Source organism: Rutilus rutilus (genome assembly GCF_951802725.1).
Source record: "Rutilus rutilus genome assembly, chromosome: 17".
In the NCBI taxonomy this organism is placed as follows: domain Eukaryota; kingdom Metazoa; phylum Chordata; class Actinopteri; order Cypriniformes; family Leuciscidae; genus Rutilus; species Rutilus rutilus.
This window is the reverse complement of record NC_140230.1, coordinates 36,773,604-36,790,624: the sequence shown is the minus strand read 5'-3', so window position 1 is coordinate 36,790,624 and position 17,021 is coordinate 36,773,604. Positions and strand designations below refer to the sequence as shown.

The window sequence follows — 17,021 nt, the reverse complement described above, 5'->3', positions numbered from 1 at the left end:
AATGGACTGTTTTGTCAGAACCTCCAGTAAATTACATGTTATTTTATTTAGTGGTTTATTCAGAATCATGGGAGAATCGTGACCTCTAATTTAAACGAATTTTTTTTGATTTTCAATGTATACAGAATCGAGCAGCTTTAACGCAATAAAACATGCTAAACTGTGCTGGCATAAAAAGCTACTAGTGGTTGTGTGTTATAGAGCTTTAACAGTTCAATTGGTTTCCGTTTTGAATCATGGTTAACAACACCCATCAAGATATTGACTGTGTGCCACACTTCAGCTCTGATCATCATCAGGCTTGTGCTCCTGTGTCTTCACTGCATCGGCGCACAGATCCGCTACTGTCTGAGGACAGCTGTGACAGTCATTCTCCTGTTTTCTCTGACTAAGAGGAGAATCACAGCTACATGAAACCCATTTTAAATCCTCTAAACAGAAAAAAAAAAAACCCTGACAAACATAAGGGGAAAGAATAAACAGAGGTATACTACACATGCATCTCTTCTGCTCACCGAGGCTGCATTTATTTGATCTAAAACACAGTAAAATTTTTGAAATATTATTCTAATGTAAAATATCTGTTTTCTATATGAATATATAGTAGAGTGTAATTTATTCCTGTGATTTTCAGCATCATTACTCCAGTCTTCGGTGTCACATGATCCACATAATATGATGATTTGATGCACAGGAAACATTTATGATTATTATTAATGTTGAAAACAGTTTCATATTTATGTGGATATTTATGAATAAACTCAGTATTACACTTAATTAATGATGCTCAGTTGGAAGTCTACATATCACTGGTCATGTTTTTCTTCCTATTATCAAAGAGGACATACTCTGTGTGTAATGCTGTGTGATCATGAAGAAGCTCCAGTTCTTCTCTATATCAGAGTCAGTGTTCCTGAACTCCTGAAACGCCTCCACTGTAGTCTTGAGTTTCTCCCGGGAACGAACACGTCACAATATTCCTCATTATAATAATTCATACGCAGAATAAAGGGGCGGGGCCTGGTTGAGTTAGTTAGTAGTGTGTTAAACTGGCGGTTATGGTAAGGGGCGGGACATTTCCCAAACACGCTCGACCAATCACAACACACTGATCCAGCCGACCAATCAGAGCACAGTGTGCTTTTCAGAAGGAGGAGCTTTATCAGGGTACCCCCAGGATCCTCCAACTTAAATTCAAGGCTTTTTAAGACCTTTTTAATACCATTTCAAATGAAATTCAATGCCAACTTCGTACCAATTCCGACAGAAGTATGAGGGGAAAATGTAAAATCTGTATACATTTTAAACCCTAAAAAAATAATTATGTACAAGTAGACTATTTCAATTAAATAAAACATTTTATTTAAATTATCAGTCATATTTAATACATATGCCTTTCATAGTTTTAGTTGACGAAATGTGTTTGCATTTTTTGTCAACGTTTAGTCATTACTTTTAGTCAAACTGCAGTTACTTTAATTTTGGTAACTATTTTATATGTAGTCTTTAGACAGAAAATGTCATAATTATTCTCTCTAGGCCAATTCGATTAAGCTTGTGAGAAATTAAAATTAAGCTAACAGGCTGTATTGACATTGCACTCTTTAGCAGTAGCACTTGTGCAATTCTACATATCCCTTTTCCTTAGTTCTCCAATTTTTTAGAGTGCCGTACCCCCTCTCTTCCACGACTGCAGTCACATCTTTCCATTAAGGGACAATATTTGCCCCATTTAATCGATTTTTCCATTTCATTTTTCACCTTTATAATACTTTTAAAAATAAATAATGCTTTAAATAAAACAATGTTCAATAAATATTCAATGTTAAAAAACGTTTATTATTAATAAAAATATGATATTAAAATCGCCAGTAGGTGGCGGTAACTCATTGTCTTTGTCAAAGCCACAGATTTTGTTGCAAAATAGAGCAATAAGCCTGTTTAAAATTTAGTACATCACTTAATGTTACCCTTTTTTTTTTAACTTTTTTTTTTTACTGTTGTATAAAATCAATGTCACATTTGAAATCGTGTGGATAGTTGGGAAACATTGCATTCTTGCTCGCATAATGATCAACATTAAAAACACTGCTGTATATCAGCCTGCATTTTGATCGCAGATTTAGTCGCACAAACAGCGCAAGCAGCTCGTGACAGATATTCTCAAATGAAGATCGCTGAACTCCAGATTGTTTGTGTTTTCAGATCATCCGCGCTTCTTCAACAATGTAGAGAGAGCGCGCGTGGATGGTTGTGGCCAGATACTACTGAAAAGACCGGGTAGAAAACATGCTCTTTTAACAGAAAAGCTCTGATTAGTAACCATCGTAACGGGTGCGCGCGCTTTGCGCGACCTTTCGCGTGAAGCGCGAGGTGCACTCAACGTTACGCGACTAATTTTTAATTAGTCTACATTAGTAACAGCTAATTTTGTTACAGTTTGAATTTAATCATAGAAAAGGCAAACAAAAATTAAGACCTTTGTAACGAAATTCAAGACTTTGTATACCAAATTCAAGGCTTTTAAGGCCTTAATTTGAGATTATCAAATTTAAGACTTTTTCAATGCTTTTAAGACCCCGCGGGTACCCTGTTTATAGAGACAGAAAGTAAACAGAGCGTTACTGACAGACTGGGAAGAGAGGAGCCGCAACAATGGAGAATATGGGGAAAATAATGCATTCAAACCATAGACTGTAAATAAATATGAGCGTAGTGTGCGTGACGTCACCCGTAGTGCTTCTGAAGAGCATTTCTGAGGCCGAAAGTGGGCGGAGCCAGCGGTCGCCATCTTGGCAGCGTGTCACTCCCGGATAAACGAAAATGTGCGCTGAGGTGACGTGACGCTAACACACAGCAGACAAACGGCTAGTAGTGACATCAGCGGAAATCCACCTGTCACTCAAGTGGCCACGCCCTTAATTATGCACAACTTTCAGGCTTAACATAATTTAAACGGATGAGAAAAATATTCACCCCCCTCACAGTCGTCATGAAGGGCAACATTAGCTATATAGACCAAAACCACTTTTTGCACCAGACTGTAAACATGTATTTTTTTCTGCTGTAAAGTTGGGCATTTTAACATGAGGGTTTATGGGTAATGACTCTCTTCTGCAGCCGGCCTCTAGTGGCCAGTGGATGAACTGCAGTTTAATCACTTCAGTGTTAGATTCAAGAGAGAGACAGGAAGGTGTCAGCTTGATTCAAACCCATTAAAAACAAAAACAAAACCTTGTAAAAGGGCATCACAGGTCCTCTTTAAGAGTAATAAAGATCATTAGGTCTCTGATCCCTCACCCATGTCCTGACGGAGCGATGAAGTACAGGCAACAGTGAACTCTGCTGTCCGGCATCTGCCGTCTGTTCACACGGGACTCGGCGTTCAGGTAATCCTCAAACTTACTGTCGATGTGATCAATGACCGGCTGCCAGCTGGAGCAGAACACAGAGATTCAGGTCACGCTTTAGGTTCACAGGAACACCATCTAATTATATCAAGCAAACTGACATTAGGGCTGCACTATACATCGATATTATCGAAATATCGCAAATGTATATATCGGCTTACAATAACTGAACAGTAGACAGAAAATCACTCACTTCTCTTGGCTGAATAACTTTTGAATCAGTATATATTTAATTCATACAGTGAAAACTAAGCAGTGTTTATTTTTACATTTGTTTGTGTTGTTAAATAACCCTAATGTAGGATAACCTGACCCCTGACCCCCGTGGTTTACACTGATGTTAAAATAACACTTCTTATATACAGTAAAACACTGATGTTCACTGCCAGAAGCTGTAGGGATGTTTTCTTGTCACAAAAAGAATGTGAAACACGTATGTAGGTTATATCATTTTAAATATATTTTACAGATCATTTAAGTTTATTTTACACACTTTAAGCGCTATCGTATCGCATATCGAATATGGCATTTTTCTTCAATATTGTGCAGCCCTACATTAAACCATGCGGAGATAATAATATCTGGCACTCGACCGGAGTCGCTCTCACCAGTTGCTGTTGTCCACGGCGTCTCCAAACCCAGGCGTGTCCACTATGGTGAAGAGCAGCTGGACGCCGCCCTCCTTCATCAGCACCTTCGAGTGCTCCACCTGCGGTCACAGAGCATCTGAGTGACCTCACGAACGGCTGATGCGAACGCTAGGTGTCTGACACACACTGGCTATCAGTGGCGCGCGATCAAGGTCAGGAATCGACACTTGTTATAAAATAAAAATTTTCGATTCCACATCGATTCCTTTGTGAGCATTTCGATATGACTTCAAACAATTGAAGACACAGGCAGACAGACAGGGTGTGAGACAAGTAGAGAGAGAGACAGGGAGTGTGACAGGTATAGGGAGAGACAGGGTGTGAGACAAGTAGAGAGAGAGACAGGGAGTGAGACAGGTATAGGGAGAGACAGGGAGTGAGACAGGTATAGGGAGAGACAGGGTGTGAGACAGGTATATGGAGAGACAGGGAGTGAGACAAGTAGAGAGAGAGACAGGGAGTGAGACAGGTATAGGGAGAGACAGGGTGTGAGACAAGTAGAGAGAGAGACAGGGAGTGAGACAGGTATAGGGAGAGACAGGGTGTGAGACAGGTATAGGGAGAGACAGGGTGTGAGACAAGTAGAGAGAGAGACAGGGAGTGAGACAGGTATAGGGAGAGACAGGGTGTGAGACAAGTAGAGAGAGAGACAGGGAGTGAGACAGGTATAGGGAGAGACAGGGAGTGAGACAGGTATAGGGAGAGACAGGGTGTGAGACAAGTAGAGAGAGAGACAGGGAGTGAGACAGGTATAGGGAGAGACAGGGAGTGAGACAGGTATAGGGAGACAGGGTGTGAGACAAGTAGAGAGAGAGACAGGGAGAGAGACAGGTAAAGAGAGAGACAGACAGACAGGGAGTGAGACAGGTATAGAGAGAGACAGACAGACAGACAGGGAGAGAGACAGGTAAAGAGAGAGACAGACAGACAGGGAGAGAGACAGGTAAAGAGAGAGACAGACAGGGAGTGAGACAGGTATAGAGACAGACAGACAGACAGGGAGTGAGACAGGTATAGAGAGAGACAGGGTGTGAGACAAGTAGAGAGAGAGACAGGGAGAGAGACAGGTAAAGAGAGAGACAGACAGACAGGGAGTGAGACAGGTATAGAGAGAGACAGACAGACAGACAGGGAGAGGGACAGGTAAAGAGAGAGACAGACAGACAGGGAGAGAGACAGGTAAAGAGAGAGACAGACAGGGAGTGAGACAGGTATAGAGAGAGACAGACAGACAGACAGGGAGAGGGACAGGTAAAGAGAGAGACAGACAGACAGGGAGAGAGACAGGTAAAGAGAGAGACAGACAGGGAGTGAGACAGGTATAGAGAGAGACAGACAGACAGGGAGTGAGACAGGTATAGAGAGAGACAGGGTGTGAGACAAGTAGAGAGAGAGACAGGGAGTGAGACCGTTAAAGAGAGAGAGAGACAGACAGACAGGGAGTGAGACAGGTAGAGAGAGAGAGAGAGACAGACAGACAGGGAGAGAGACAGGTATAGAGAGAGACAGGGTGTGAGACAAGTAGAGAGAGAGACAGGGAGTGAGACCAGTAAAGAGAGAGACAGACAGACAGGGAGTGAGACAGGTATAGAGAGAGACAGACAGGGAGTGAGACAGGTATAGAGAGAGACAGACAGGGAGAGAGACAGGTAAAGAGAGAGACAGACAGGGAGTGAGACAGGTATAGAGAGAGACAGACAGACAGACAGGGAGTGAGACAGGTATAGAGAGAGACAGACAGGGAGAGAGACAGATATAGAGAGAGACAGACAGGGAGAGAGACAGGTAAAGAGAGAGACAGACAGGGAGTGAGACAGGTATAGAGAGAGACAGACAGACAGGGAGTGAGACAGGTATAGAGAGAGACAGACAGACAGGGAGTGAGACAGGTATAGAGAGAGACAGACAGACAGGGAGTGAGACAGGTATAGAGAGAGACAGGGTGTGAGACAAGTAGAGAGAGAGACAGGGAGTGAGACCGGTAAAGAGAGAGACAGACAGGTAGAGAGTGAGACAGGTAGAGAGTGAGACAGGTAGAGAGTGAGACAGGTATCAGTGGCGTGTGATGCAGAGAAACTCCTCATGAAGCTGTAATGCTGAGAGAGGCTCTAAAGCTGCAGGTTCAGACATGCAGGAGCACAGCTGTTACTGGAGGAGGACGGAGGAATGCTGGAGAACTGCACGAGTTATGATCTTATCAAGGCCTTCTCATAACCTTTATAGCTTGTTTCCACTGAGCAGTACAGTACAGTACAGTATGCAATTATTTCCATTTCCACTGTCAAACGTTGTAAATGGTACCAAAATGCCGAACCGTACCGTACTCACTGCAGAACACTGATTGGTTGACAGAGTATCATCACTTGAGCGTGCTACAGTGGGAATGACAACATAAGCGCCATTTTTTAATATACAGTTGAAATATAATACTACTGTTATTGTGTCACGAAATGTAGTTTTAAGAGTTTTTCAGGCGAGAATGTAATTGTTTAAAGCTCAAATCTGTGGTTTATTTATAAAGATTTCTGAATGTTTGATCCAGGCGATCACCGGGCGCTCGGCGCTCACGTACCCGGCCTGGGGCAGCCTGTCCTCGGCTAGTCCTTCTGACTCTGACGTCTCAGCAGTGGTTAAACATGAGATATAATTCATCTTGTGTAGATCTAACGGGCGACATTTGGTCTCGTGAATCTATAATTTGTTCCCTGGCCAATGGTTTAGGCTGAGGGCTTAGTGAAGTTTCATAACGCTATATATTTAAGCCATTTAACTTCACCGTTGTAAGGTTAGACAAGAGCGCTGACTTTGTATGTTTGACTGAATTGTTTGCTTCTTGTACCTTTTACTTATACTTTTATAAATGGCTAATATTGATAAAACTGAAATTTAACAAAAAGAGACTGGGTTGAGTTTTGTCATTTTTAATTGTATTACAGTGAAGATGATCACTAATGTTGTTTACTGCAACATCTGTTGTTTAGTACAAATGCACATATTGCCATATTAAAATGTTTAATATTTTTATATTATATTTAAACGAAAAGAGGCAGGGTTGAGTTTTACATTTCGTTTTGTTATAAATAGGCTAACGTTATGCATGCAGTGAATATAATATACGTAGCCTGAACCACATTTGTGTGGCTATAATGTTTAAGGCGTTTGAAAACGTATATTTGTCTCTCGGTTCTGGCCTTCTGTGTGGACACCAGGGCTCGAGACTAACTAAAGTTAACTTAACTAAATTAAACTAACTAACTAAAGTTAGTCTGGAGCCCTGGTGGACACACTGAGACGGCGGTTTATTAATGAAAACAAAGCTTTATGAGAACGCTCTCCAAAGCGGATGCATTTGCAAACGCTGTTTTCGCGTTAAACCGGAGGGATTTAAAAACGATGACGTAAATTTAGTCATGTGACGCATATTGTACCAATAGATATTCATGTTTATACCAGTATGCACACTCTTCATATCACAGTCCTGCAGAGGTGACAGAACTTACTCACATCTGCTGTCCTGCGGCGCGACGAGAGCAGGCGCGTTCCAGACCAAACAGTGAATCGTGAGATATTTTTCTAAATAAAATGATCCTGTCAGAAGAATTGCGCGATAACTTCATTATTTATTTATTTCCCATCTGAATCATCTCAGTGATCTTTTGTGGGTTTTTACGCATGCGCAAGTAAAGGTGCATTTAGCGTTTTCAGGCGTTTTTCAAAAGTTTCTCATCCGCACTGAAACGTCCGAGAACGCCTGGAAACGCTCGCGTGGACGGAGAGCGTTTATAAACGAAAACACCGTTCTCAAATGTATCCCGATTAATGTAGACGCAGCCTAAGATTTCTTTAAATGAAAATGAAAAGAGGCAGTGTGGTGTTTTATAACATATTTCGGTTTATTGTTGCCTAAAATATACACACAGAGATAAGCGGAGTAGCAGAGCGAGCTGAGTGGCGCTTTCAAGAACGCGCTGTTGCATTTGCAGAATTACCGGACTCGCGTCCTCGGGAGTCATTCTCCTCAGTCCCAACTTTGCGTACTTGGTATTGAGAAACGCCTACTGTCGGCGCTTGTCTTCTTGTGACAAACAGTCACATGTCGAGAAGCAAGAACAAGATCTGCTGTATGTCATCCATTGTTGTTTATGTCGCTTTCTTCTTCGCGCGAAAATGACGTCGAACGCTTCTTTCCGGCAGAGGCTACACCACGCCTATCAAGTAAGGGCACTGTTGGCAGTGGGAACGCAAGCCGGATCAGGGTTTACCGTCCCGAACCGCACCGTACCGCACCGCTCAGTGGAAACGAGTCGTTATGTAGATATTTCCCAGTGCACAACTGATGAGAAACAAGCAGCATCTTAGCAGACAGAACTGGGCTTTATACCTGAACTGTTTTCTTGATTCTGTGCGAAGGCCCGGGGTATTCTCCGGAGTACAGATCCGTCAGGAACAGAGAGTTGATCAGCGTGGACTTTCCCAACCCTGACTCTCCTGGAGAAACGACAGACAATAGAGAGAGACGTGAGGCTAATATTCAGTGCAACATCCTATAAAAACTGTAAGAAACACCAGTGCTTGAAAGAGAGCAAAAGAGTTTTAGATGAGCTTTGGTTTTATATAAAGATTTCGTATTTATAGTAAGATTTTTTTATTTGAAACAAATGAATACTTTATTCAGGAAGGATGCTTTCAAAACGGGTTAAAAAGTGACAGTAAAAACGTTTATAATGTTAAAAAAGATTTCTCTTTCAAATGTTCAATTCATCAAAACGTTTCACTGTTTCCCCCAAAAATATAAGCCGCAGATCAGCTGTTTTCAACATTGTTAATAATTAAAGCATATTAAAAACACCACATGCACAAATAAACAACATTAAAAGCTTGATTTTCACCACAGGGGGATTTTAAACAAACAAAATGGGGATCCTCAATGTCTCCAGAATCGTAACCGCTTCGAAACGTCAAACATGACCGACTCGATGTGGTGATGCATTATCAGGTATTTAGCATTAAAGTGTGAACGCAGAGCAGGAGCAGCGGGACTAAACCAGGGAGACCGGATGAGCGCTGATGAAGGCTAGAGCTAATAGAGCGTGGCACATTCATGCGCACGCTCTCACGCAGAGTTCAACACATTCACTACAGTGAATCGCCTCTGGCAGGGCGAGCGTTTGGCCTCGTTACAGACCTGGCCCTGGTCCAAACCCAAACGCTAATGCAAGAACAACTGGGTAAAGTCCACCTGCCCGGCCAATTTGTATTACAGATCAGCAAGAGACGTTATTAATGACGGAAAACCAGTTAAATATTGCAGGGCTCGACATTAACTCTCTTCATGTGCTTCAAAGTAAACCAGTCATTCACTTGGACGAGTAAAAAATTAGCTTGTTTAGGAAAAAAAAAAAAGACTTTTTCGTGTGTGTGTGTGTGTTGTAAATATAATTTATTCTGAAGCAATATTCTCATCAGTGTTCAGTCAGCGCTGACACATTTAAATCTGCATATTTATGATATTTTAACCTTTATAAATGACATTTCTTCCCCTAATCGGTTTAAATATATGCTTCATCTTATATTTTAAATTCTTAAATTTTATCAATTAAATTAGAATAATAAGACACTAAAGGTCTGTTACCAATCAATTTACACTGAAAATTTAGAACTGCATTAAATAATGTTATGAGATTGTTTTAAATATTTTTTGAATATACAAATAAGAAATGTTGGAAAGAATGATAATTTTAACCGAGACTAAACCACCGGTAGGTGGCGGCAGGGGACCGTCTTAATGAGCGAGTCATTGAGTCATTCATTCAAACGATTCGTTCACACAACTGATTCATTCAGGAATGAGGCAGTTGTCTCTGAATGAGTCATTGAATCTTTGACTCAACCGATTCATTCAAACAACTGATTCGTTCAGGAATGAGGTAGTTGTTTATGAATGAGTCACTGAGTCTTTGACTCAACCGATTTGTTCACACAACTGATTCATTCAGGAATGAGGCAGTTGTTTATGAATGAGTCACTGAGTCTTTGACTCAACCGATTCGTTCAAACAACTGATTCGTTCAGGAATGAGGCAGTTGTTTATGAATGAGTCACTGAGTCTTTGACTCAACCGATTCTTTCACACAACTGATTCATTCAGGAATGAAAACACATTTCCTGTGAGATGCGTTTATGGTTCTGCTATGATCTTTCTTTGGAACTATTTTCGCTGCTGAAATAGAACAAAAACATTCAATACTGCGTCTAAAATGTAAGTGACTTAATATGAATTACTTGTTTATTGAACTGTCATGAAATCAGTGTCACATTTTCAATCGTGATGGTATTCTGCACTCCTGTTCGTGTGATGTTGCTTAACTTTATCAAATGTTATAAATATATAAACTGCACATTTTTAATGTTTACCGCAGTGATGTTCACAGTGTCTTTGTGTGAGCTGCACTCATTTGTTTCCATTTCTGCGTGAGCCTCAACAGCACAACCTTGTTACCATCAGTACATTACATGTGACTCTGGACCACAAAACCACATGGGTCATTTTTTTACATTTTGAAAGCAGAATAAACAAGCTTTCCATTGATGTGTGGTTTGTTAGGATAGGACAATATTTGGCTGAAACACAACTATTGTAAATCTGGAATCTGAGGGTGCAAAAAAGTCAAAACATTGAGAAAATCTCCTTTAAAGTTGTGCATTTATGTTGGCGATTGTGCTGCATTCACTCTCAATAATACATGTTTTATATATTTACGGTAGGAAATTCACTAAATATCTTCATGGAACATGATCTTTACTTAATATCCTCATGATTTTTGGCATAAAAGAAAAATCGTTAATTTTGACCCATATAATGTACTGTTGGCTATTGCCACAGATATACCCGTGTGACTCGAGACTGGTTTACTGATCCAGGGTCACATATTATTATTCACTATCAATCGCCACCTACACTAATGAATGAATGAATGCAGAATCATTCTCACGTTTGGTGATTCCTAGGGCTGGGTATTGACACAAATTTCACAATTCGATTCGATTTTGATTCGATTTGATTCAATATTGATTATTTTGGATATCAGGTGCAACACATGGCAAATTTTCTCAAGGAAAACAAATCTCTTCACTAATGCTGTAAACTGTGGGAGTCAGTTGTAGCCTATAGGCTTCATTAGCCTACTATAATATTGAAGGTAAAAATGAACGGATTTGTCTACAAACACTTAAAATACACTTTTATTTATTTTAATAATAATAAAGTTATATGAAATTATATAAAAATTGAAATGGTGGCTGTCATAAAAAACTTTCCAGATTTATTCAAACATGCATTAAATATTGAAGAACATTAAAAATTATAATGAATGCATAATATGGTGCATATATTTAGCAAAATGCTCCTCTCTAGAGTTAATTATTCTCGCTGACTAACGAGTTTATGGCCACTGGATATGGTTTTTCTGAGGTAAATGTGACGTTACATGACATTGTTTTCTAACTTCTTTCCACGGTTGAAACACTGAGCGACTCCATGTCACATGATACGGACTTCGATAAGTTGTACTCCATCTTTTAACACACTTTCAGAAGCTCATTCATGTTTATCTCGCGCTGTAACTGGTGTCATTAAGGCGGAAGAGAAGATCATGTGCTTCTCTAGAGCTGAGCCAGAGCGATCTCACGCCACTGCGACAAAACGCTATTTATGTTTTTGAATTTCGTAAGAAAATGGACGTAATTTGAAATCTGAGACTTTGTTTCATATCAATAGTAACAAAGCACAAAGATTATTGTGATTTATTGGATGGGATGCGCTACAATGTTACATTCATTCATCAGCTGAAAACAGGACTAATCGATTCTTGGGATTTAAGAATCGATATCGGTTCACAAAAATGAGAATCGATTAAAACTCAGCCCTAGTGATTCACTCGTTATTTTTTTGTTATTGATGTTTTAATCAGGTTACAAGTAAAATTCTCTTTCACTTGCCCCTTCAAAAAGCCCACTTGTCCCACTTGTCCTTGTCGATCCCTGTTTTGGGATATTATGTGATGAACAAGTCTAGCGGCTCTGCTCATAGACCGTTATATAAATATTTTGCAGCTGAAAAGACCACAAATAATGCCTTTCACTTGTGGGAATAACTCAGCCACGAGTCCTCGGGTCAGGGGATGTCGTCTACAAAAACCACAGCTCGCACGCAAGGCCAAAGAAAACACCGTCCCGTACGCTTTCAGACTAATCTTATAAAAATAACAGCACAGATCCTGTATCACTTGTAAAAGAATTACCTTCAAACCTACACTCACTTTCTAAACCGTCAGTGCTCTTCACTGCACAGCCCTTGCATTTTTCAAGATGAACAGGATGTGAAATCACTGCCATTCCACCCTAGCTTCCTGTGTGGTTTTCCCAACAGCATTCAGACCAAATGTCAAGAATGTAGTCTCAACCTGGCAAGCGTTCAAAACTCGACCGGAAGCTTCTCGAGTGGTCATTATGACTGGAGCGCACAGCGAGTCCACCGCGAAGTGCTGCTAACTTCATTAGTGTGTGGTTCTGTAGATGAAGATTGAAATCAATACATTCAACAAATGTGTTTCTTACCCACAACCATCAGCGTGAACTCAAAGCCCCGCTTCACAGACTTTCTGTACACTTGGTTCGGGAGGCTGGCGAAGCCCACGTATCCCTCCAGGTTCTTCTGCTGCTGAACACACACACACACACACACACACACACACACACACACACACACACACACACACACACAGACAGACGTTTGATAAGGGAGAGTTGCACCGTAAATAATACAATCTTTACTCTTGAATAAGCCAATAGAAGGTGTTTACTGTGCATGAAAATGAACTGGTCATACTTACAGCTGTGTGTTTGGATTATAAGATGAAACATGGAGATTCAGGGAAGGTCAGCAACGAACAGCATTTTGGGATGAGAAGGGAGAGAAGAAAAAAAAAAAAGAGAGACAGAAATTTATGACACGCACAGAGTTATAACTATTTATACACACCCCAAAATTCATGCCAAATGCTTAAGATTGAAACAGAGATTAGCTGGTAGCTTTAATAGGAACAGAAACAAGGTTTAAACCAAATTGGTAAGTCAAATCAAACATGCACAAACAGTTTAGAGAAAAAAAAAAAAAAAAAAAGTGTTAAAAAAATTGTATTAATAAAATAAAATAAAAATAATATAATTTTTATTTTTATTTAAATAAGATATTTATAAATACATTTAACATTACTGTACTAAATTAAGTAGAAAAAACACGCATATAATATTACATTTCGCAATATAAATTGGGTCTTTGTTTGTATATTGAAATATTTAGCTGCCTTTAAATATTAAAATGCTCCAGGATAATGATCATATTTGGCATGTAAAAATTGATACAGGATGTTTGAATGGATGCCTTTCCCCCTTTAAAACTCCACGTGGAATATTCCTCACAATAACTCACCAAACAAAAATATAAATCACAACATTTCCATGAAAGGCTCAGTGTGTTTCATCCAACGCTGCGAACTCAACTTATGTGCAGAACTGGAATATTGCATTAGACCATATTCCACGTCTTCAAGAGTCAAAATCATCACGTGGGAAATTGATGCAAAATATCAGTAATAAACTAAGTTTCTGCAACGTGGCTCATCATAAACGAGTGTGTCTCGAGCGTCAGACGTTCTCTGGTGTTCGGGAACACACTCGTCTCGTGTGTGTGTGAGACGCTTCTGGAGGGAAATACACCAGATCATTCTGATCACACACTTCGACTCCGCCGTTTCAGAAACACCAAACCAACATTAGAGACGCTGCGACGCCATTGGTCCACTGGTTACTCCAGCTATCCAATCACAGCCGACGCTGAGGGAAAGTCACATGAGGTTTGAGGGATTTATTCAGTAAATGTGTTTCCGTCGTAGTTTTAGCGCGTCTTCTTATCAGATTAAACATTTATCCACCGCAATTAAAGCGCATACGGTTCTTTCTGTGCAGTTTCATCATTTACATGCATCTTAGTGTTTCAAGCCAGCATTTTTTAATGCGATATCCCACAATGCACTTACAAATAGGTGGATGGAGACTGAAATCAAGTCTCTCTCTCTACCTGTCTCTCTCTCTCTCTACTTGTCTCACACCCTGTCTCTCTCTCTCTCTACCTCTCACACCCTGTCTCTCTCTCTACCTGTCTCTCTCTATCTACTTGTCTCACACCATGTCTCTCTCTCTCTACTTGTCTCACACCGTCTCTGTCTGTCTCTACCTACCTGTCTCACTCCCTGTCTCACTCCCTGTCTCTCTCTCTACCTGTCTCTCTCTATCTACTTGTCTCACACCATGTCTCTCTCTCTCTACTTGTCTCACACCGTCTCTGTCTGTCTCTACCTACCTGTCTCACTCCCTGTCTCTCTCTATCTACTTGTCTCACACCATGTCTCTCTCTCTCTACTTGTCTCACACCGTCTCTGTCTGTCTCTCTCTACCTGTCTCACACCCTGTCTCTCTCTCTACCTGTCTCACTCCCTGTCTCTCTCTCTACCTGTCTCTCTCTATCTACTTGTCTCACACCCTGTCTCTCTCTCTCTACTTGTCTCACACTGTCTCTGTCTGTCTCTCTCTACCTGTCTCACACCCTGTCTCTCTCTCTACCTGTCTCACTCCCTGTCTCTCTCTCTCTACCTCTCACACCCTGTCTCTCTCTCTACCTGTCTCTCTCTACTTGTCTCACACCCTGTCTCTGTCTGTCTCTACCTACTTGTCTCACACCCTGTCTCTCTCTCTCTACTTGTCTCACACCCTGTCTCTGTCTGTCTCTACCTACTTGTCTCACACCCTGTCTCTCTCTCTCTACTCGTCTCACACCCTGTCTCTACCTGTCTCTCTCTCTACTTGTCTCACACCCTGTCTGTCTGTCTCTACCTGTCTCTCTCTCTCTACCTCTCACACCCTGTCTCTCTCTCTACCTGTCTCACACCCTGTCTGTCTGTCTCTCTACCTGTCTCACTCCCTGTCTGTCTCTCTCTACCTGTCTCACACCCTGTCTGTCTGTCTCTCTACCTGTCTCACTCCCTGTCTGTCTCTCTCTACCTGTCTCACACCCTGTCTGTCTGTCTCTCTACCTGTCTCACTCCCTGTCTCTTTCTCTACTTGAAATGAGTTTGTGCCTACATATGAATTATGTTATGAATTCTAGCTTTGATTTGAGAGCAAAATGTGAAACGATTCAGCTAAATTCTCTTTCATTTGGATATAAAGTCAAATAAAAGCAGTCAAGACGCTCTAAAGTGTGTGACCGAACTGTGTTTGTGATCACTGGTGCTGGCAGCACAATCACAGACCCCTTTAATGTCACAGCATCATTTATTCTGCATGATTCTTTTAGCAATCCATCTCATGATCGCCCTTTACAGTGTTGCTTTAATGAGTCTCTGAGGCTCTCAAAATATGCAACGAGAAGCCGAGACTAAAGTAAAGCCAAATACTAAAGCCACACATTAACTAAACTACACAAACCTGGTGTCAAACTGGGTGAAGTGTGCAGTGTTTAACACAGATCTGAGTACAGGATGTGAGAGCCTGACCGCAAACTGAATGACATACACAATCTGCTTTCATCTGAAGGAATTAACTGAGGAAAATAGCATTTAATAGCAGATTATGTCTGCTTTTATCCACCAAATATACTGTATTCAACAAATAGATGGAAACAAAAACATTATTTGAGCTTTATCCATCCCTAAATCCTAACATCAGCAGGTATGAGTGGCATTTGGAGTGATAGAAATGACTAATTTAATGTAAACAGCTTTTAAGATTACCGTTAGATTATTATGGCGATTATAAAAACAAACTGTAGAGCAACACTGAATGTTCAGTTTTCAAACCGGTAACTTTATCTATCCACCCTAAATATCATCTCTGCACGACATTCTTTACTTTCGTTATAACTAATAAAACATCTATTTAACAAGTAAGTTAAACATAACACAGAAATTGAACAGCTGCGTTAATTCAGCAGTTGTGTGATTAGCTGCTAACCAACATTAGCTTGCTTATGTTCTAAAAATATATATAAGTGACGTTATTTCTGCAAAGTATGTGGGTGTGATGTTTAAGAATTGTGAAAACTTGGGTGTATTTGGTTAATTTTGACTCATTAAATTAAATACTTATTTGGTTCATTAAATTCTAACGAACGTTACGCCGTTTTTCGTTCGAGAGGAAAAAACCTGACAGGAAATGCCTCGCGCGCTCTCACTAACCGAACGTTAAATTACACTAAAAGCAAACGCGCCAGTCGCGAGCGTCGATTTAAACTACCGAAACGCTCCCGATAAACGTTACCGATCCTCAAACGGCGATGTTTTTGGTAGATGGTATATCGTAAAAGTGATCAGAACTTACCCATGATGTTGATGTTCAAATACCGCTTTAGAAACCGATCGTTCTTTGGCAGCCCTACATTCCCCTTGTTACCACTTCCGCGAAACTCTGCTACGCCATTGGCGTAGAAACCGGTCACATGAGTGGAGTTTGATTACGCAAAATACGTGCCTCGACTTTGGTGAATAGCCCAATAGCCAGGAAAATCAATAAATCTCGCGATATTAAGTGCGCATTCACACCTCCCTGAGGCAGATCCCTATGGGCCGACCAGAAAGACAAGAAGATAATTTTGTAAAATATTTTTTTCCCCTTATTACTCAAATATATAATTTCTAAAGTGATGGTAGGCTATGAATACTAATTAATAATCATCGAATGCTTATGAATATAAATAAATATTTATTCACGGTTTGCTTGTAGTACTACTTGTACTACAAGCATACAATGATTAAATATTTATTATAATTTATTTTTTAAAAAGTATATAATAGTATGAAAGTTCTTTTACTATTTGCTATTTTAAAATGAATCGTACTTTTAATTT

At 40.4% G+C, this 17,021-nt stretch overlaps 1 protein-coding gene across 3 annotated transcripts in view; it reads right to left on the bottom strand.

Annotated features, from left to right (window-relative positions):
* The window catches only part of septin7b (septin 7b), a 29,918-nt gene extending 13,326 nt beyond the window's left edge, over positions 1–16,592 (bottom strand). For 2 of the 3 annotated variants that reach the window (XM_084384990.1, XM_084384992.1), the window contains exons 1-4: positions 12,677–12,810; positions 8,442–8,548; positions 4,019–4,119; positions 3,301–3,435 (exon numbers count right to left, since the gene is read on the bottom strand). In XM_084384990.1, the coding sequence (XP_084241116.1) occupies positions 3,301–3,435; positions 4,019–4,119; positions 8,442–8,548; positions 12,677–12,686 (353 nt within the window). In that variant the 5' untranslated portion in view covers positions 12,687–12,810. Of the gene's footprint in view, positions 1–3,300; positions 3,436–4,018; positions 4,120–8,441; positions 8,549–12,676; positions 12,811–16,495 lie in introns of those variants that run through there. The other variant, XM_084384991.1, reaches the window with a different exon arrangement.
* Positions 16,593–17,021: the final 429 nt, after the last annotated feature.